The sequence below is a fragment of the Leptinotarsa decemlineata genome, unplaced genomic scaffold (genome assembly GCF_025532065.1).
Source record: "Leptinotarsa decemlineata unplaced genomic scaffold, Ldec_3_MD MMD2_P_RNA_scaffold_1, whole genome shotgun sequence".
Lineage (NCBI taxonomy): Eukaryota > Metazoa > Arthropoda > Insecta > Coleoptera > Chrysomelidae > Leptinotarsa > Leptinotarsa decemlineata.
Window position 1 is genome coordinate 2,721,321 of NW_027412523.1, and position 22,072 is coordinate 2,743,392.

General features: G+C 35.9%; 1 protein-coding gene across 1 annotated transcript in view; it reads right to left on the minus strand.

Annotated features, from left to right (window-relative positions):
- Positions 1 to 22,072, minus strand: part of apolpp (retinoid- and fatty-acid binding glycoprotein apolipophorin) — a 42,399-nt gene that overhangs the window by 11,740 nt on the left and 8,587 nt on the right. Inside the window, exons 2-12 of the mRNA XM_023174635.2 lie at positions 17,743 to 17,769; positions 16,680 to 16,879; positions 15,379 to 16,302; positions 11,794 to 12,271; positions 11,064 to 11,737; positions 9,751 to 10,888; positions 6,358 to 7,736; positions 4,800 to 4,926; positions 4,510 to 4,694; positions 2,195 to 2,269; positions 1,198 to 2,137 (exon numbers count right to left, since the gene is read on the minus strand). Coding sequence (XP_023030403.2) covers positions 1,198 to 2,137; positions 2,195 to 2,269; positions 4,510 to 4,694; positions 4,800 to 4,926; positions 6,358 to 7,736; positions 9,751 to 10,888; positions 11,064 to 11,737; positions 11,794 to 12,271; positions 15,379 to 16,302; positions 16,680 to 16,879; positions 17,743 to 17,769 — 6,147 coding nt within the window. The remainder of the gene's footprint in view (positions 1 to 1,197; positions 2,138 to 2,194; positions 2,270 to 4,509; positions 4,695 to 4,799; positions 4,927 to 6,357; positions 7,737 to 9,750; positions 10,889 to 11,063; positions 11,738 to 11,793; positions 12,272 to 15,378; positions 16,303 to 16,679; positions 16,880 to 17,742; positions 17,770 to 22,072) is intronic.

Consider the following 22,072-nt stretch of genomic DNA (forward strand, 5'->3'; position numbering starts at 1 on the left):
GCCCGCGGCTTCCTTGCCCCTCTACGCCTATGCGCTCCGTCGCCGAGTCGTCTAGCAGTCTAACCTCAAAACTTAATACGTGCACGTGCTACGTATTCATCTGTTGTTTTGACAAGAACACATATATGTTATAGATACATACTGTTATAAATCATGCCCGAAAGAAAGTAACGCTGACCGCCACTGGTAACCATAAACCAAACGTGACGTAGCTAAGAGCGCGGGAATGCCAATGTTACCAGCCGCTCGAGAAGCAGCAAGAAACATGCTGCCGATGTCGATGGAACTTCGGCGAAATTCTACGATGTTCCATTGCGATATTTAAACGCTGGCTGCAAGCGTATTCGGACAGTCAAGTACACAGTGAAGTGGACGTTACAGTGCGGTACGCGAAGTGATCTAGTAAGGCGGTTCAAATAATAGTTGAAATTTTTAGTTGAAGTGTTTGTTGTATTATTGTTCGGTGTAGTCAATTATTGGTGAACCCCCGACGGGTAGAAACGTAACAATACATTCTCTTTATGAATTGCTTTATTTTTCTTATTTTGATTTTCTCTATAATCTAGTAATCCGAATATTCCAATAATCCGACATCCTCTGGTATAGTGCCGGATTAGTGAGATTCTTCTGTATATTTCAAAATCAATTTGTCTACAATATTTTGATTTCTTCGCAGTATATTTTTAGAAAATCAATCAATTTATCAATGATTCGTTTATTGAGGAAAATCTCCAGTGATAACTAGTGAAAAACATTTTTAATATCATTCTTTTTTACCATTCTCAAACAACATTCCTATGGCTGGGATTTGATCAAATAAGCGAATGAATGTCACTACGTCCTGTCATCAATGACATTACTAGATCGAATTCATTCCGTGACATAAAGTCAAAATTTTATGAATGAATTAAGTGTTTCTTCTTGTAATTTTATCCAGATTTGGAACTGAAGAGAGAAACACCGGTTGTCTATCAGTGAGGATGACAGTGGTCCATGTGAGTGAAATTTAACCTCATTAATTTACTATATTGTGTAGGAATTTTGTTTCCAAAAAGAAGATAAACTTTAAGAGACACAATCTCATCATTGTTTTTCGTAAAACAAAGTAGGTGATATAAAGCATGTTGCCAGATTTATCTGTGTGGAAAAGAGAATATGTAACTTACCAACAGTTTAAAGATGTGATGTCTAACTTACCGTTACTGTTGACCTTTGAATCGATTTCCACATGAGTGCACTCCTTATTCGTCTCGCAGTAAGAGGACAGATACCTGAACTGCTTGTTAGTTGTTTTGAATTCTGAGTCAATCGCCATATTTCCTACAGAAGCATCGAGTGAAACGTCGATTCCTTGTTCGCCATCCTTTTGCAAAGATAATTGGTGACAGATATACTTGAAACTCAGCGGCTTGGTTGCATCCTTAATTTTCACAGACCCTGATCCTTCAACGACATATTTTCCGTGTTCATCACGCGCTTGGTAGTTGGTGCTTCCAGAAACGATGTTCTTTCCGGCAGAAGTGATTGTGAATTGTATTCTTTTACCGGTCTTTCCTGGTTTGTTTTGGGCTTCGAACAAGACCTTGTTGAGGTGGTAATTGGGAGAGTTGCCGTACCATTTAATGAAGAAGTTCTCGATGTTGTTCACATTCACGTCCCAATTTTGTTCGAAGAGGAAGTCGCTTCTTTCACACAGGAATTTACTTTCTCCCTTAGACTCTCTGTCAGCATGTTTATCTACTTTCAAGTAGTACTGGACCTTCTTGCCTTCGGGGTCCTTCACTTTGATGTCAATCAGGGGAGATATATCTGAAGCACGGATTTCACTATCCAAAGTCCACAGTTTGCCATCGTGGTTCACCGTAGTTTGACTAGTGACATGTTTGTGGTCATCTGACGTTTTGGTGTCCACATTAATAATTGTTTTTTTGTATCCGTCGTACGGGGTGTTGATTTCTGTATTTATTTTGTATTCGTTCTTGTTTGGTCTGATCAGTGATCCCTCAGCTTTGAAGTTTTTGTCTTTGCCGTATTGTACAGCAACGTTTCCGTTGACTTGCTTCTTTTCCCCTTCAGTCTTGTAGCTGTAAGCTGCCGCTCCAGAAATAGGTTCGTATTTTCCGTAACTGATGCTTCCCTAGAAATGCATTAACTTGGTTATATCCGATATATTTGATGATATTTGAGTGCCCACCTTTAGTTCTGCATCTTTGTCACTGGCCTTAATTTGACCTTCGCCTTTATAATCAATAATAGGATCAGGAACAGTCTGAAACAAATTGGATTTCACTTACATTAAATTTTTTCATTGGAATCACACATGCAAATAGATTTCTGAGAATGTAAGCACAAATGGGTATATGTTTCATTCAGTTGACGTTTTCTTTTGTTTTTTTTTTGACGTTTTCTTTTGTTTTTTTTTGGAATCATTTTCTATATTAATCCAGTCATTTAAGCTTAAATTAGGTAAGAATCTCGGAATTCGAGATACCCAGCTGTAAGTCTGTAAATAGTTGTATATTGACACCCTAAAAGTTGTCTCAAAACCTACATATGGTAGGGTGTAAGCAACTATTAAATTTCAAGGTCAAAGGTCACAAAAATCGGTTTTTTGCGCTTTTTTTGGAAATATCTCATTTCCTATGGGTTTTTTGCTATTTGTATTTATTATCAACATTGTAGAATACAAAATTCTCTACAAATTTTGTTTAAAAAAATTTTTATACGGTGAACCGTTTTCGAGATAGAGGGCGGAGAGCGCGCGGTCACAGCATCACTTCAGGTCAACCGGTGCCTCCGGTGGAAAACGCGCCATATATAGTTGATGAACTATCGATAAATCAATGATTATAAATATTTGTCAATTTTTATTAACTATTATATTATATTTTATCATTTTCTTCATGCATGAAATCTATATCTATTCAATAATACTGATAACCGTTTACTAAAATTTAAAAATAATTAAGAGAAAAACATTAAGTGGCTGTGACACAACTTCTGCGCTTTTTAAAAAGGGAAAAAAATCATTTTTAAAAGTTTTTGAGAAACTGACAAATTTGGATGAACTAGCTTCAGCATTTGAGGAAGAAAATTGTTCGGCCCAGAGATTATTAGAGAGTGGGACTCAAACCTTATTGGCAGTCTATAATGCTCCGAAATCTGTGAAAAGTCTCGATCATCTTTGTTATATGCATTACGTCAAGTCTACAAAACTTAATAAACCTGTACAGCTTTCAAATATTCCATCAACAAGTGCAGCTGCTCATCAACATTTCAACCGTGTATATTATCAAGTTCAAACTTGGTTAGGACATGATTTGGAGCCTATCATGACAATTTCACCACCTGCTCCAGAAGATTTGCTAAATACAATTTTCTGCAACTGCAAGAGTGGTTGTGGTTCGCGATGCGGATGCAGGAAAGCGGGCTTGCAATGCTCTTTAGCTTGTGGCCAATGTAATGGGCAAGCTTGTCTCAATGCTCTACCATATCAGAGCGACATTAACGAAGATGGAACTTTTGACCCCGAAATCATGGAAGAACTTGAGACAAATGTCGTTGAAGACGATAATGAAGACCAGTTTGAAATTTGCCTGCAGCCAGAAGACGACGATGAAGAGGAAGAAGATGATTAAAATTATAAATTGTAGTTTTTGTACCAATTATTCCATTTCTTTACTTTCAATAAAAATAAATGTATTCAATGATATTTTTTAATAAAAAGATTAATTCATAATTTATTTGTTTTTTTTTCATCATGTAAGAAGTTATAAATATTAATTAGGTTAAAATTCAAATATAATTCCTATATTTTCATTAACAATTCTGCAATTACATGGGCAGGTAAGTGTTGTTAAATAAATTAATACTGAATAAAAAGTGGATAAGTTAGGAAAAAAATGATGAAATATAATATAATAGTTAATAAAAATTGACAAATATTTATAATCATTGATTTATCGATAGTTCATCAACTATATATGGCGCGTTTTCGACCGGAGGCACCGGTTGACCTGAAGTGATGCTGTGACCGCGTGTTCTCCGCCCTCCATCTCGAAAACGGTTCACCGTATAAAAAATTTTTTTAAACAAAATTTGCAGAGAATTTTGTATTCTACAATATTGATAAGGAATACAAATAGCAAAAAACCCATAGGAAATGAGATATTTCCAAAAAAAAGCGCAAAAAACCGATTTTTGTGACCTTTGACATTGAAATTTAATAGTTGCTTACACCCTACCATATGTAGGTTTTGAGACAACTTTTAGGGTGTCAATATACAAGTATTTACAGACTTACATCTGGGTATTTCGAATTCCGAGGTGAACTTACTATAATGACTGGACTATATCAGCATAATTTTTCTGAATGCAATGTTAGTAAGTTTTATATTAAGAACAAGTGGCTTCAAAACTAATTCTTGCTCATCATCATCAATAATATCATCTAGCTCTTATGACCCTTTTAGTTTTCCCACAAATATCAAATTTGAATCAGCTACTTACACCATCATCATCGACGAAGAGACCTGAAGATGCTTCTACTACAAAAGTTTGGGACGAATCTTTAGGTATCTGGAGCAATCCAACCGATTCCCATTTCAGTTTCCTGATTTCCTTGCTTGGTGTTATTACATCGAAAGATATAGCGCCAGTGAAAGGTTTTCCATTGTTTTCAACATTGTATTTACCTGAAACACCATTGAAAATTAATATAATGGACACTATGATAACATGACAATTTCGTCTGACAAAGGGTGATTATTATTTCAAGCTAAAGGTAACGAAAGACAAACCTGATGCATCCAAATTGAATTGTGGCCCATACGAATTTTTGTATTTGTACTCTCCGGTCATCTGAGTATATTTACCAAACCAGCTAGCCTCAGCGGTATTTTTGAGAATGGATCCGTATATCTTAGTCTAAAACACAAGACATATTTGTTAAGTATACGGATAGTGTTGATAGGTTATACTGGGTGTCAGTGAACAGTATTTGTTCATTGATTACTGTCCCTCTTAAAGGGATTACATTGATTTTACATTGAAATAAAAAAGTTGCAGGTGGTAATGTTATAATAAAGTTGCATTATTCCATTCCACTTCCACCCTTCCCCCCAGCAATGTTCTACGGCTGTTTGTTACCGAATTTTTTTGTGGAAAAATACGATTTTGTCCCAATCAACTGAAAAAATCATCTTCAAAGTAATGCTGTTTTCCTTAAAGTTTCGCACACCTCATGGCAAAAGGAAATAACAGAACAACAGGTTTAATAAAAACTAGACAAAAGCTGTTACCTCAAAACAACTATTCTCTCTTATGAGATTTACACAAAATAGTTCCAAATACCAAAAAATAAGTTTCCTTACAGTATAAGAGTAGTGTTTGATGTATTAAGAAGAAGTACTAGCTTGTGAAGAAGGTATGGTATACGTTGCAGTTTCTTTAACCGAGTTGTTGAACCTCTCACAATCAATTGTTGTACAGGAATTCCTTGTTCCTTCTTCAATTACGCCATGGATTTTCATCAAGTATCCACCAACTTATTTGACTCAAATATCCTTTCTCCAGAAATATTTATAATGCAGTTCAACCTTGAACTATTCAGGAAGTCAATCCCATAGATAGTACTTATTTATTCTTTTCAAAAATAGTCTAAACGAAATAGGCCAAAAACCTAACGATATTCCACCGATTGTACTCAAAATTGGAACTGATATCTGATTTCTACAAGTTTTCTAACTTTTTGTACAAACTTCTGAATGTAATGAGCTACATTCACTTAATAAGAATAACAAAAATTGAATCAACGAAGATGTAGCTTGATCAACATGTGTGTCTATGTCGAAAAATGGAGCTTTTCACTTGTAGTGGACTTCGAAACATTCTTAACTGAAGGTGGCATGTCTAGGTTTTGGTTGAAGGATTGTCTTTGCAGTTGACACTAAGCTTCATACTACGAATTTGTTCGAAACTTCACCCACGTTGGTTATGAGATGAAACTGAGCAACTAAATAAAGTCATTGAAGAGACATTAATGAAGAAACCCGTAGTGAATCCATTGAGCTTCTCTTAAAGATAGAGTATTTGCTTCACTGGTCAAAAAATCTCAAAAGAAGAACCTACTATCACCAGAGTCATCACTGTTCGTGTTGGGAGCCACTATCAGTGACTTCCTTGTGACAGAATTCTTCGACATTGGTCGAGCAGTAGGTATTCACTTATTGAACATAGAGATAGAGAGTCCAAAGGAACAAATTGAAGTTATAATTTGTTTGACTTGATTTAGAACTAATTGATGTGGTGAAATTGAACCCTGAGGTTATACTGTAAACAAAATACATAGGAACTTACTTCGCCTTCCACCACTCTCTGTTCTCCTTCTTTCTTAGACTTGAAGACGAGATCAGCGTTGATGTTCTTGCCATTACTGTCATCTGCAGCTATGTTATAGGTTACATCGTACACAGCCTCCACCAGATTTGTGTTCACGTAAGTCGACTTGATGCTAACTTTGCGGCCCGCAGCATTTTTGTTCTTTCTGTATTCCAAACTAGCCTGAGCTTGGCCGTTGAGGACCTCGTTGACCCGCTTGGCATCTCGATGTACCTTACCAAGTACATACTGGTCGTTGGGTAGGATAAGTTCAATTTCACCGTTCAGTTTTTCGTTTTGGTTATCCCAAACGTTGCTTGCTTTCAGGTTGGCTTCCAATTTTTTACCGAGAACAACCACGCTGTTCTTAGAATCGATGCTAGTTAGGGATAATTTATTATGGGTGGACAAGATGATTTTTTGGCTTTTGTCTTTGTTGAAAGTTGGGTACAAGGTGACATCGACGATGAAGGTGTGTTCTGGAAGGATTTGGAACGTCGACTCCAATTTGACTTGTTTCTTAACGCTTTGAGCATCAATCAGGATATTGGCATTTCCTTTACCCCTGATCGATTTCAGTTGACCGTTCACGACAAGTATATTCTTGATGTTCACTTTGACGTTTCCATTGGCATTTCCATTCTTGTTCGCCTTCAAGAAAGTGTCGATGATCACGTTGCTGCCACTTGTGACTTTGTGATGTGCGTCGATTTCGCTGGGGTTCCATTTACAACCACTGTTAACCTTGAATGGAGTGGGGTGTGTAGGAAGGACAATCGTCAAGTCAGCACCGATATCTAAGTTCGTAGGTTGGATGTGGTGTTTGAGAGTTCCTTTGACTTCCATTTTCATTCCGTTCACGTCTAGTTCATGGTTGATTTTACTTTGTTCGCCCTGGACCAGCCTGTTTCCTTTGAATGCGACTTTATTTCCCAGACCGTAGATTTCGAATTCCGCGTCGTAATCGCCGACAGTTTTCTTGTTCACCTCCAACTCAAGTTCTGAACCGAATTTGATGTCTCCGTATTCGAAATCAAAATCGTAATCGAAACTGTTAGGTGTTTCTCCATATTCCACTTCGAAGTTCAGTCCGACTAAGGGGTACTTTAGTTTTTCTTTGAAGGCAAACGCAAAATCGTGCGGGTTCTTGTATTTTTGGGACGCGCTGCTGACTAGAGTGATGATGTTGGTTTTGGAAGATAGATCGGCGCCGTGGATCAGTTGGAAGCTGCTGTCGTATTGGCTGTTGTCTTCTTGTCGTTTCACTTCACCTTTGAAGTTGAAGTTGGCCGAAGGGTTTATTGAATTTTTGACTTCGACGTTGAATTTCACGAGTTGGGGATCAACGTGTAGACGTCCTGGAAGTAGAGAACAAAGTTGAAGAGATAGATTCTTTAATGAAGTCAGTATATGATTAATGGTATTACAGCTAGATAATGAAACTATTACACATATATCAACTAATTAGTTTCGACGTGGAAAGCCTTTACACTAACGTTCCGGTCGAAGAAGCACTCCAAATCATACAGAGAAAGCTATCCGAAGACGGGAACCTGAAAGAGAGAACGAATCTACCTATAGAAGTAATTATGGAATTACTAAGATGCTGTGTACGAAACTGTTATTTTCAATTGAAGGACGAATTCTTTACACAAGATGAGGGACTGCCAATGGGATCGCCACTTTCACCAGTCATAGCCAACATATATATGGAGTGGTTTGAAACTCTGGCCATTGAAGAAGCCCACAAGAAACCTCGAGTCTGGTTGAGATATGTTGACGACACCTTCATAATATGGAACCATGGGAATACTGAACTAGACGCCTTTCTGAAACACATCAACAGCGTAAGACCTTCCATCACTTTCACAATGGAGAAGGAAATCCACAATGAATTGCCATTCTTAGACGTTTTGGTGAAGAGGACCGACACTAAGTGGGAAACATCTGTATACCGAAAACACACTCATACGGGACAGTATCTGAACCACGAATCCAACCACCATCAATCGACAAAAAGAGGAATCATCAAGACTCTATTAGACCGTGCTTTTGGGCTCTGTAATACAAAGGAAGGTCTGGACAAGGAACTAGACATCATCAAAAATGATCTTCAGCGGAATGGATACTCCAAAGCGATGGTAGAAAAGACTTTGGCTAAAAGACAGCAGGAGCCTCGCAAGGAAGAGAAGCCGTCACAACCAGTGCTTGCACTTCCCTACATCAGAGGATTATCGGAGAGGATAAGAAGAATTGGTTCCAAGTACAACATTAGAACCTGTTTCAGATCCGGTAACACTATCCGCAGCAGCCTCACGAAAACCAGGCCCCCAAACACGGACTGCGATTCCAAGAATTGCATTTACCGGATACCCTGTGAGTGCGGAAAATCCTATATTGGTGAAACTAAGAGGCCATTGAATGTTCGCATTGCCGAGCACAAGAAGCACACACAGCGAGGAGAAACCAGCAAATCAGGAATAGCAGACCATGTTTGGACCCATCAACACAACATCGAGTGGTCCCAAGCTGAGATCTTGCACAGAGAGGAACATTGGTTCAGGAGAAAATTCAAGGAAGCCGCATACATGTTGTCCAACAACGTATTCAGCCAGGCCAGCGTAGATATTATGAAACATATGGAAACCCATCATCAAACGAAAAATGACCAACTCCCGCCAAAACGGTCATCTCTCACGGAATCAGTGAAGCGGAAAATGGAAAGTAGAGAAAGTGAAAGTATTTCAACGACCTATAAAATAGTCATCTCTCGGAGGAATCAGTCCAGTCATCACCCGAAGACGATTGTAGATACCAACAATCGAAACGTCGTGAACTAACGTGACTTGGAATCTCTACACTTTTTCATTTTTATTATTTTCTTTTTTCATTCCTTTAATTTTTATTTATTCAATTATTATATTTTTACTTGTAGGTTATTTCACTGTCATTTCATTTCAGGTTTATTGTTGCTTAATATAATTGTTATTTTCAACTATTCTTTTTTAATTACTCCTTTTTACTTGTTTCAGGGATTTCAAATCATTTTATATAGTAGACAATGGAAGTCCGAACTAGTGAAACTCATCACGAAACATTGTCAATCACCTTCAAACAAATATTACACATATATCTTCAATTGAAATGTATTTGGAAGGACCGTAATTAATCTGTTATCAGTTCCGAGTTCACCAAGAGCAGTATTTGAAGATTGAAATACAAAAAGTATTAAAACTGACAAATACAATATAAGTAACAACGGTTTCACAAAGAGTGAACATGAGGTGTTTTTTAGAGAAAAGGAAAATTGGACCATTAGCAAAAAACGGGAAGATTTCAACGGGAAGAATTGGTACCCCATTTCATATTTACCTTTCAGAGATCCTAACAGGTGTCCATCAGACAAAGTCAAATCACTGTATACTTCGTTTTCATCAACTCCTATATTTCCATTCAAATTTAAAATTTGGTTGTTTGGTAAAGTGACCTTGATGTTATCGAAAACGTATTTATTATTCCTGCCATTCTGTTCAACCACTATTTGGCCATCCACTTTCAACGGAAGCTGTCCTTGACTTCCTGCAGGAGGTCTGTACTCTAATATCGGTCTATATTGAGCTCTGTTTGGCGATCCAGAAATAGCGACTCCAACTTTTCCATACCACTCTACCTGGTTTTGTCCTACCCTAACCATCAAAGATTTTTCTTGGTTGTTATTCGTGATACGACCTTCAGCATGAGCTTTGATCTGGGCAGAATCGAGAACAGACAGCAGGAAAATTTCAGGTGAAATTTGGGCGCTGACTTGTAAACCAAGAAGTTTTTCTCTATTTTTGCCGATAGCTTCGAAAAGTATCTCTCCAGACTTGAATTTTTCGTAGGAAGTTCTATAATGGAATTCCTTAAGGTTCTCGTTTTCGATGCTCACGAAAAATTTGGCATCTCCTGAGAGTGGGAATGGCAATATAGGCGTCTGTTCACCTGCCACGTTAGGCCCGTTCATCTCGGCGCAAAAGGCGAGACCGATGAATGGGCTCAACTGGTCCACGCAGATTGAGAAATCTTTAGATTGGGCGAATTTCAAAGAGGTAGTGGTGTCGTGCCCGGACTGGTCTCTGCTATTGAAAACAATCTCGTGACTTCCTGCCAATATTTTTTGTTCTTGTACTGGTAAGCCAAATTTGACATCGTATCCTTTGCCACCGTTGAAAATGTTGATGGTGAGATCACCTCCTGTAGCGGTGTATAGAGTGGATACAGTTTTGAGTCCGTTTTCAATCACGGATGCATCCAAAGTAAGTCTTCCAGTGACCTCTATGCTAGCGCTTGGAATGAGCTTCACATGGATATTGGTATCTTTTCCCGCTAACAAACTACGTACGTCAACTGCTCCTTCCGTCTGAACTTGGACATTGGCTGTACCTTCTGCTGCTATACGTAGCGGAAAACCGAGACCCGTGGGATAATCGAATTCCACGTCTAAGAAGATGATGTTGGAACGAAGAGTTTCCTGAAATTGGAAAAAGAAATCGAGCTCAATCAGTAGATCTCCAATTTTTAACAAACGAATCAACTAATTTATTCCTTTGATAGGGTAATGATTTGAACCCTGTAACTACTCCAGCACGAAACTAGTAAAAGCTTCAAACTAAGTACCTCAAATTTCTCATTGCTGACATTCTTACCTTATAGCTTTTGAGGCTATCCAATCCTTTGGCAAAGTTATCGACAATTTTATCAATAATGGCCTCTGGAGTAAGTCCTTCCTGATAGATGTTCAAGTTAGTGAAGAATACTTCAGATCCAAAAGCCTTCACGCTCAAATCTAGATCCAAGTCCTTATTCAGAGCATTTTCTTTAATCTGAACCGCCTTTCCGATATTATCTATTTCTGCTTTGGTCACATCTCGTCTAGATCTCAAAGTTGAAGATAGTTTCTGTTCCAAACGCTTCCATAATTTGCCAGCCAATTTGTCGTTAGCATTGAACAAATCCCCGACGGAAGAAGTACTGAGGATTCCTTTAGGGCCGAAGTAGTGTTCGACCAGCTTGTCGAGATTTTCTTGTCTGGTGCTTATTTCTAGGAAGTTGAAAGTATGGCCGAATACCTGTCCTGTCAAATTCAAGCTGGTAGATCTGGGTAGGAAAGAGTCTTGGGAGTAGATTACGTTGGCTTCTGACGAAGCAGCGATTCCAAGAGTGTCAACTGCGTAAGAGAATTCTCCATTGTAGGACCATTTGCGGAAGTCAATGGGGAATTTCTTTGGCACACTGAATCCAAGATGCTGTTTAGCTAGATCTTTATCTGGGTTCGCAGAGGCCTTGATGTTGCGAATGTGTGAAACGATATATCCACCGACTGAAAAAATAAAGAATGTTAAGGATTAAAACGTGTCCGGATATTGAGAAGCCTACCTTGATTGCTAGGTTCCTTCTCTAACAGAGCTTTGACTGCAGTACCAATCTTGGCGGTTGGACATTGTGCCAAAACTTGATAGGCCTTGATCCTCACTTCGGAATCTTGCTGAATGTCTTGCAAAATGTGCAGTGCGCTGTTTCTCAATTTGTCTTTGCAAGCGTCTGCCAAATATGTTTCTAAAGCAACAACTCGCAGTCTGTTTGGTACTTGTTTGTTTTGAGCGATAGCTATAATTTTTTGTATGCCGGAGTCGGTGAGGTGTCCAAAGTTTCGTAGCGATTTGAGAATATATACCATGTCATTTTCGGCTTGCCTATTGGCAGGTTTACCAGTTCCCAGTTTTTGGATAAGTTTTTGGCTGAGTTTATTGACAGCAGGAACATTTTCACAAGATTGTTGGCCACAGAAACGGCCAGCCAAATTTCCGATACCCAAATAGGCCTCGTAGGATAGATGTGGTTGATCCAATAGTGCCTGAAGACGAAGAATTAGTTAATACGTTGATAATCATAATAATAATAGTTTATTAACCATTTGTTGGTACGTTAGGTGCATATGGTAGGTCCTTACAGTATCATATTACAATTTGTTACACTAAAAATATACGGACATATGTATAAATAAATAATTAAATAAATAAAATCTGTCAATTTGTACATATGAATTTGAGTGTCTGTATATAAAAATAAAAATAAAAAATCAATATTGTTAACCATTAGAAAGGTAAAAGTCATGTAAGATCTGTGTCTATCGAATTATCGTTCATAAACTCTTGGTAACTATAATAGCACTTTCTAAGTAAAAAGATTTTATATTTTGTTTCACCTTATCATTGGTAATTTGTTTCAACTGATTTGGTAACTTATAACAATTGATTACATTGTACCGTGGGGAGTTCTCATATAATGAGGTTCTTTGTTGTGGAATTCTCAAAAAAGCTCCATTCTGTGTATTACGTTCGTGTTCAGATCCATTTGTCGCAAAAACCGATAAGTTATGTCTTGCGAACATAGCACATTTAAAAATATAAATGGATATGAGGGTTAAAATCTTTTTTTCTATAAAAATAGGCCGGCAACTATCTCTGAAATTCAAATTGAATATAAGTCTCAGGATTCTTTTCTGAGCCACAAGAACCCTATTTAAGTATCTTGCTCTTACCCAATCCATGATATTTAAACTAAGCCGAGAGTGAACCATTGCGTAGTAAATATTTAGGAGGCCTGCTTCATCTAAACTGGGCTTCATCTGCCATATAGCATAAAATGCTCTGTTTAGATTTGCACATACATGATTAATTTATTTTTCCCAATTTAGGTTGGCGTCAAGATGACCCAGGAATTTTACTTCTGTGGACGTTTGCCACAGAAGTAAAATTCCACAACGTTATCGAAATTGTCATCAATTTCGATAACGTTGTGGGGTCGCCATTTCCTGTAAAATTTCACGGCCACTGACTTCGAGGTGTTGATGATTAGTTTATTTCTCTGACACCAGGAGCTGAAATCATCGATAACGGTCTTGATGTTGAAAGCAAGTTGTTCAACAGTTAAACCTGATATTGTAATGGTAGTGTCATCGGCAAACATTGTAACATAACCCGTTTTTACATGTTGAGGCATGTCGTTAACATATAGGAGAAAGAGTAGTGGTCCGATAACAGATCCTTGGGGGACACCAAGTTCTACGGCATGAGAATCAGAAAGTATATTATTGCAAGAGACGTACATAGTTCGTCCCGTCATGTAGGATTTGATCCAATTTATGACGTTAGATGGGAAATTACATTGTCTTATTTTTTTCAAAAGAAATACTACGAATGCCTTCTATAGGTCAAAGAATAGTGATAAGACGTAGTTATTATTATCAATCTGAGTGTAAATGTAATCGAGAAGATGGTAGGAAGCTGTTTCAATGGATCTCTTTTTAACAAAACCATGCTGAGAGGTTGAGAGTATGTTGTTGCTTTCCAGGTTTTCGATTATTCTGTATACTATTATCTTTTCTATTAATTTGGATAAGGAACAGAGCAGCGATATTTGCCTGTAATTGTCAATTTCATTTAAATTACCTTTTTCGTGGAGAGGAATCACAAGTGCCTTTTTTAAAACATCAGGAAAGATTCCTTGCATGAGAGATTGTTCTATAAGAAAAGTTAGTGGTTTGATAATAGCGGGAAATATATGTTTGATAGTAATAATAGAAATTTCATCCATACCGGAGGATGATTTGTTCTTCATTTCAAATAAGGTTATTGATATTTCGTATTCAGTGATGGGTGGCGATTTGAATGGAAATTTGATATTAATTTCCTTTACGAGGGTGCAAGGAAGGACCATGTTCTGTCCCAAGTGATTTGACATAGCTATTTCTGCTGCATTTGCGAAGAAATGATCGCAGTAGTGTCAGATGTAAGACAATTTTTGGTTCTAAGAGTAATATTATTTTTTTGGTTACTCTGTTTTCGTCCTAATTCATAATTTATTATGTTCCATGTTTCTTTGGTTTTGTTAGTTGCCTTACTTATTTTAGTCTTGTAATATGTTTGTTTTGCCAATTTAACTTTATGTCTATGTGCTCTCATTTTGTTTTTATAGCGCTTTCCCAAAGGACGCCATTTTCCTGGTACGTGGCAAGAAACCAGTACATCTCTCTTAAACTTTTTCCTTCTTCAATAATATCCGAGGATATCCACTTTTTGTTAGGTTTGTTTTTTAGAACAACATTTTAACTGGACATGAAACATCAAAACCATACTAAAGCATTATAGAAATGTGAGAAAGCGTCATTTATTGGCATGTAGTAAATGGGATATATTAATGGGATAAATTGGGATATATAATGGGATATATTAAAGTAAACTAGTTGGATTTCTTTAGAGTCTACAATGAATTGTATTAATGTTCAGAAAAGTTAAAGAAAAGTTCGTGAGTTTCATTCTATTCAATGATGGCCTCTGGAGTAAATCCTTTGGATCCAATAGCTTTTACGTTCAAATTTAGATCCGAGTCGTTATTCAGAGCACGTGAAGTCTTGAAAATCAATCCAAGAAATTAACTTTTAGCATCCCCATGTCATAGGAAAATATTGAAAGTCCTCTAAACACTGAAGGAATGGCCGATAGAGAATATTCCACTTACGAGAATATAGAGTCTCAATGTCTACTGCCTGATGTAGTGACAGCAGCACTTTCAACAATCAAAAATTTTATGAGGAATTGGATTATCTGCTATAAAATCTGCTAGTAAAAAACATGCTTTCCAGTGTAGATATTTGTATGCCAAGAAGAGGAATCTGGGAAAATAGTGAGATTGGGCTGACAAAGAGGTATAGTTGCATATTTTTAGAAAATATAAAATCACTTCCGGTTTATTTTTTCGAGTCGAAGGGTGAAGAATACTTGACCAACAATGGTGAAGAAAACTAGCCAGCTGTCCACATGAATCTCATCATAATGAAGCAATCAAACAAACCAAAATATGGTCAGAATGATCCATCAAGTTTAATCTCAAAACCATCTCTATTACTCCCAAAACTGCTATTCACTTATGTCCATAATGTAGAAAAAACTATCTACTTACCGCTGCAGAAGTAAGAGATGCCTCGTTGACATATCGAACTAACGACAGCCCAATGTATACCATATACTTTTCAACATCGTTCAATTCATTATTCTTCAACAAGGTAACGGCAACTTCAATGGTTTCTCCTGTTCCAGCTTGGAGTAGAGCATCCAAAAAGGCTTTTTTGCATGCGACTTTGTCCTTGAGTCCTGCTCCAGATCTAACTTGATTGTATACTGATAAGAGATCAGCTTTCTTCGATGACCTAATAGTCTTGACCAAGTTGATGAATTCCTTTGCAGTCTGTTCCCCAACAACCACATCTATGCTTTTGTCAACAGCTTTCACCGCATTCAAAATGGTATTGACGTTGTTGGTTGGCGTCGGAACCGAGTGGGGGTTGTCGAAAAGAATTGTTTTCGGTACACTGCATTTGTTGACCTTGGTGTCTTTGGCGGTGCCTTTGAACTGAAGTTTGCTGGTGACTTGAGCCTTAGCGCCCTGTTTCCCGACTGAGAAAGGAACGTAAAGGTAGTTTTCTACTGCTGTAGCTTGGTCCAGGATTCCGTTTTTGACCTTGAGCTTAGCATTGTATTCACCATCAAGTATGGGACTCGATTTGATTTCGCTGTTTTGGTTGAACGTTGTCGAGAAGAAGTCCTGTCTGAGGTGTTCTCTGTATCCACATTTGTTCAAATGACGACTCTTTTGGATGACCAAAATGTTTCCTTCTTGATGCTGAACGATTTCGGTGGGACATAAACCGAAAACATCAGTTTCGTAGCTTTGTTTCAGGTTTGCTTGGAATAGGGAAGCGATTGCTCTCTTGATGTTGAGAGAGTTTTGGGTGTCTCCAGGTTCTGTGCAAATACTGTCTTCGATGTGACCATCATGGAAATTGATTCTGATTGGTTTGTCCACATGAGGGATCGAACCCAATTTCTGAAAAATAAGGGTATATAATGAGTTTTGAAGATCTTGATCAATAATAATAAATAGAAAGGGCAATCAAGAATTTGAAACTCTGATCTCTGTAAAAATAAAAAATGAGATGATTGAATTTGTTTTGATGATGTTTGTGATAATGGATAACCATAATATTGATCTATAGATTTCTTCGGAATAAAAAGAATATGTACTAAAAATAATGAAAATAAACAATTGTGTGAGGACACAATGGCAGGCTAGAGGTGAAATGAGAAATGAGGAATAAATTAATTCCCATTACAAAATATTGAGATTTTCTTCACAAACGATAAATGAATTGTGGAAAATTCGAATATACGGTATGATTTTTATCGAAATGGTTACATCTTTACCTTTCCATTAGGTCCGAAAATTTGAACATTTTCCAGCCTCAAAACTTGATTACAGTCCGCTTGTTGCGTTAATAATACTACGGCTTTCACATCTGTGCTTGTAACTTGACCGTCAGCAGAGGATAATGAAATTTCGATTTTCCCCTCATAGTTGTATTTGTACGTTGTTCCTTGAGCGTATTTGAAAGTGTTATGCGATGCTGCAAAAAATCAAGAGAGAAAATATAGTGATATCACTGTGTGTCACAAAAAGTTCAAGAATTCTTCGTGAAGTTTTTTGTTGTTACAAATGAAATAGTTGTTGTATGTAAACATACAATCCTAGCTCCATCATCTACTAGATCATCAATGTTTTTTTTCAAATCTGAAATATTCTAGAAATATTTGAATTTGAACTATTTTTTTAAGTAAATTTCCAAATCATGTTTAACAATAGATTTTTGTCAAATTGCAAGCTTAAAATTTAAATCAAACTATCATTTTATTTCATTTTAAATAATGAACATTTGAAGTGCTTCATTTGAAGAGAATCATTATGCTCTAGGTTTTTTGTAGTAAATTAAATCCCAAAATATTTATGTTGAAAATTAATTATTTCTGTCACCAAAAGTTGCAGATAATATATAGTTATATCGTTTCTTTCCTTTTTTTTATGTTTTATTCATATAATCTTCTTATAAATACAAATCAATTCAAAGAACTAAGATTATTAAGAAAAAAGGAAAGAAGAAAAAAAAAAGAAAAAAAACACATCAAAGATACTGCTTCGTTCCCTCCTGTTCATAAAAGAGGACATATGCCTCATTGCATATTCCTTTTTATCTAATAATGTTTATACCGTCTGTATATTAGTCAATGTATGACTACAAAATTCTTAATTTCGAATAAAACAATATTTTAGTGAAAATACTAATATGAATCTATTCATCAATTACATTGAATTCTGCTTTCTCAAAATGAAACTGGGATTAATAATATGATTTCATCTCATTTCACTACTAAAACTATAAGGATTACACAAAAAAAATTAATATAAGAATTTAGCCAACCAATATTATCTTACCTCCATTGCATCCCGTTCTGCATACGTCTGTAAAAGGAAAAAATTGTGAATTTAAAAATATTCATTTTCAATACAATAAAAGAATTTTGAATTGAAAGGGGAATAACTTTAGGAGATATTTATTTTAACAGAAATCAAAAGTGAAAACTATCGAGGAGAGATATATACCTTTAAGAAAATAAGAGACTAGTCTTTGTGAGAAAATCTTGAATGAATGTTTGTCGGATTTAATTCAATATCCAGCATGGTATCAGTCGGGAAAGTAGTTGTTTTTCGTCAGACATTTACCACACCCTAGTGAGTAGGTAGTTGGGAGAGATTAATATTTCGAAATTTATTTCGAAATATTAATTTTTTGAAGAGTTTATTTTGAAATGATTTCTGCCTTTTTTTAAAAAAATCCCACATTTTTTTGTATGAAGATGAAGAATTGAAAGGCCAAAACATTTTTTCCCAGGAGAATTTTCGTTCGGAACCAAACTTTCGAAGGACACAAATATCAAATTTTATGATTTTCCTCATATTTTGTGTCTGTGGAATTTTAGGATCATATGATATTAATTTTTCATTTTCAATGCTGCATTAAGATTTTTCAGTAATTTTATTTACAATACAATGTTTTTCAATAATTGAAATTACTAAAAATATACAATATAAAAAATTATAATACAAAATAGAAATTACAATGTATTTTTTATTACTTTTATTTCATCGTTATGAACTTGAGAATGAACGTTTTTTTAGCTGATCCCACCATTTGTTATTCACTGTTTGGAACTTTTGGTGTAGTGATGAATATTACTGGAATTCTATCCTAACACCAAACCGTTATTTTAACACTCCGACACGAGTTTCGATCACCAAGTGATCATCTTCAAGAGGAAGATGAAACTGTTTATCAGGAAGTTTATTCCACAAAAAACGCAGTTCTCCAAATGAAAGAGTTTTTGAACAGTGGAGTTCGAGGTGTATTGAGTTGAATCTCAAAACGATAACCACAAAGACTACTATTTGAAAGAGCCAAGTTCTGAAAAACTATTTAGGCTAGGTATAGGGAACCCCGAGATGAATGGAAAATAATTGAATATTATATTGTTCAGACCAAAAAAATACAGGGTGTTCTAGTCGAAATAACAAAAGTATCTTCGTCGGAAATTATGAAAAAGTGATAATGAATTTTGAACATCCTGCATAATACCGAGAAATGAGTTTTATCGAAATCAATAGCCTAAAACCTCTTTTATTCTTGGTCAGAATTCCAAGGGGTGATTTCCATGAATTTCGATGTTATTTAGTTTCCAATTGTACCTAGAATTTTCATTTAAAAAATCAATAACTCGAGAATGGTTACAGTTAGTATCTTATATGAAATCATATTAATTTTCCTGGCCTTTTAAAAAATGTAACGAAATGCAGGGTGTTCCGTTAAAAAAAACACATTATTGATACGTCACACTTTTTTGAGCCGCCCTGTAGACTCCAAAATAATTTCCTTCTGCGGCCTTAATCAATATACATATAATGAAATGGAGAAATTCACGAAAAATTTCATGGTTCAGTTTACAGGGACCGCGTCGTGTGGGGTGTCCCACCCTGTATTTACTTATAAAAAAAAGTAACTGATCGGAAGAAAATTTGAAACGTTTTCTGGACAACCATCACGCACAGGTGGTATCTTTCATTTCGGGACATGCTGTATATACCTCATTTTATTAAATTAATGATAAAGGGAAATCGTCATTATTTCAATTAGACCAAGTGGATAATAGGTGGTACACATTTTACGAGTGATTGTTTGTTATTCATACGTCCATACAAGACAAAGGCAATGTTGAAAAATATAAATAAGGCAGAGGAAACTTTATATGGACGTTTAGGTTCTGCTCCGAATCGATTAAGTTCCAACTCAATCGAGTTCTAAGGATAAGATTAAAGTTCATAATTAATGATAGTGTTAAATGATTCAACTGAGTCATCAGAAACGAACAATGCCAGTTTTTTATGTTTCTGATACGCAATTCCCTTTGGAAACGGGATCACAAAGTTCGTTACATATCTCGAATCGAAAAAAAATCAAGGTCTTAACTTTTAACGTGTGATTCCTAACACGGTAATAGTAATAGTAGTACAGTTGGTGAACAAAGGGTATTTCATTTTTTACCTGTGGGTCTTTTTTACTTTCACTTGGCATTACAGATTCGTTGTGGGTGTTGTAATTATTAATTCTGATTTCGTATAAGAAAACTGAACTACGAAACGCTTTCTGACGTCCTCTTCCACTTCAAAGGATTGTGCTAAAAAACCTAAATTACCGGCCAATCGTAAATACGATGAAAGCTACTCACAGTACGGTTTTATAGTGAAGCCAGGGACTGAAACCAGTGACATTCCTATTCCTCAATGTGTTGTATGTCTTGAAACACTTTTGAACTAATCCATGAAGGCTTCTTTTCTGATGCAACACCAAAATACCAAGCACCCTGATTTGATTGGCAAGCCCATTGAATTTTGTCAAAGAAAATCTAATTTTTCAAAGAAAGAAACCCAATGTTCGACGAGGTTTGTCAATACTGATACTAACTTTATAAAGGAGTCATATCTTGCTAGTTTAAGAATTGCAAAATATGGAAAGCCTCACACAATAGGTGAGACGCTTTTACTGCCGGCCGCTGTGGATATGGTTCAAGCCGTGTTAGGAGAAAAAGCAGCCAAAGAAATTTTTCTACACCCGTACTCTAACAATACACTTATATGACCATAATCCGTTTCATAATGATATCCATTATGATACAGATTTTTCATAACGATCAACCAATAGAAACCCATAATTTTTCAATCAAGAATCCTGTTCCTTTGTCCTAGATTCTAACCAAAGTAACTAATTGCTTTATTTGTCAAAATCAGTTTTCATATTACCTACCTATATTATCAAAATGTCTGAAAACAGCGAAAGACAAGGAATACCATCGACTCCAATATTTTTAAAAGATCAGATTAATTACAGTTGTTATATTCAATATAAATATAATTAGAATCTTTATAGTTTTCATAAATCCATGATAATATTATTAAGTTTGTGTTTTTTTAAAAAAATATGAGTTAATTACTGTAAATGTGTTCAATACAAATATAATATTTATAGTTTTTCATTATTTATCGAGTTTAGAAGAAATAGCGTATGCAACTCTTATGTAATGGTTATTAATACACTCGCATATACCATACAAAACTCGCCTTCGGCTCGTTTCGTATCCCAGTTAATGCTCGTGTCTTAATAACCATCATTACATGATCGTTGCATAATATACTATTAAAAAATACAACTGTCAAATAACACAGTATAAAAGACGAATTGACGATATCTCTAATAATATTGAAGAACAGCTGGCTTATATATAATATAAATCCTTTATTTAGTCAAAGACTAATAAATTATACATATAAGTGAATGACAATTTTAAAGAAATCGATACAATCTAAAAATTATAGTTTTTTTTTTGTAACTTGTACAATGTCATTAAGCTGTAATATACTTATATTAAAAATAATTAATTACTATGCACTTATTTTGCACTTCAAGTTAACTCCGTTCTATCAGATCCTGTGAAAGTCATTAACTTCATAAAGGTTAGGGCTCTAAACACAAGATTAATCTCCTTGGTGTGTGAAGAAATGGGTGGCAAGTTCAAAACTTTACTCCTGCAAACAGAAGTGAGGTGGTTATCTCGCGGGAAAATTTTGAACCGTCTCCTTGTACTGAGATCAGGAGTTTTCATGTTTTCAAGTGAAAAAAATCATGACTTGAAAAAATTGTTTGCTGATGAAGAATGATTGTCAAGATTGGCTTACCTAGCCGACATTTTTGGCAAACTCAACTCACTGAACTTGGGACTTGGGACCAAACACAACAGCCTTCACATCGAGTGACAAAATAAACTCCTTCAAGAGAAAGTTGGTCCTGTTTTGTTCACAAATACAGAAGGAGAATTTATTTGCATTCCCCACTCTACTAATTTTTGAAGGAAATGAAATATCTCCAATGCCAAATGTGGTTGCAGATATCATTGTTCACTTGGAAGGCTTTCAAAAAAGTTTTAAGAACTATTTCTCTGAAGATTATTCAAAAGTGGACTGGATCAGAAATCCTTTTTCCGGAACCTCACCAAATGAATTGGAACTAAAAGAAAGTTTTATCGACCTTATAGAAGATAGTTCCATGAAAGATTATTTTGAGGAGAAATTTACTTATGATGCACTGTTTGGAACCTTTGGTGTAGTAATGACTATCACTGGAGTTTTTTCCCAACACCAAATCGTTATTTTTAACACC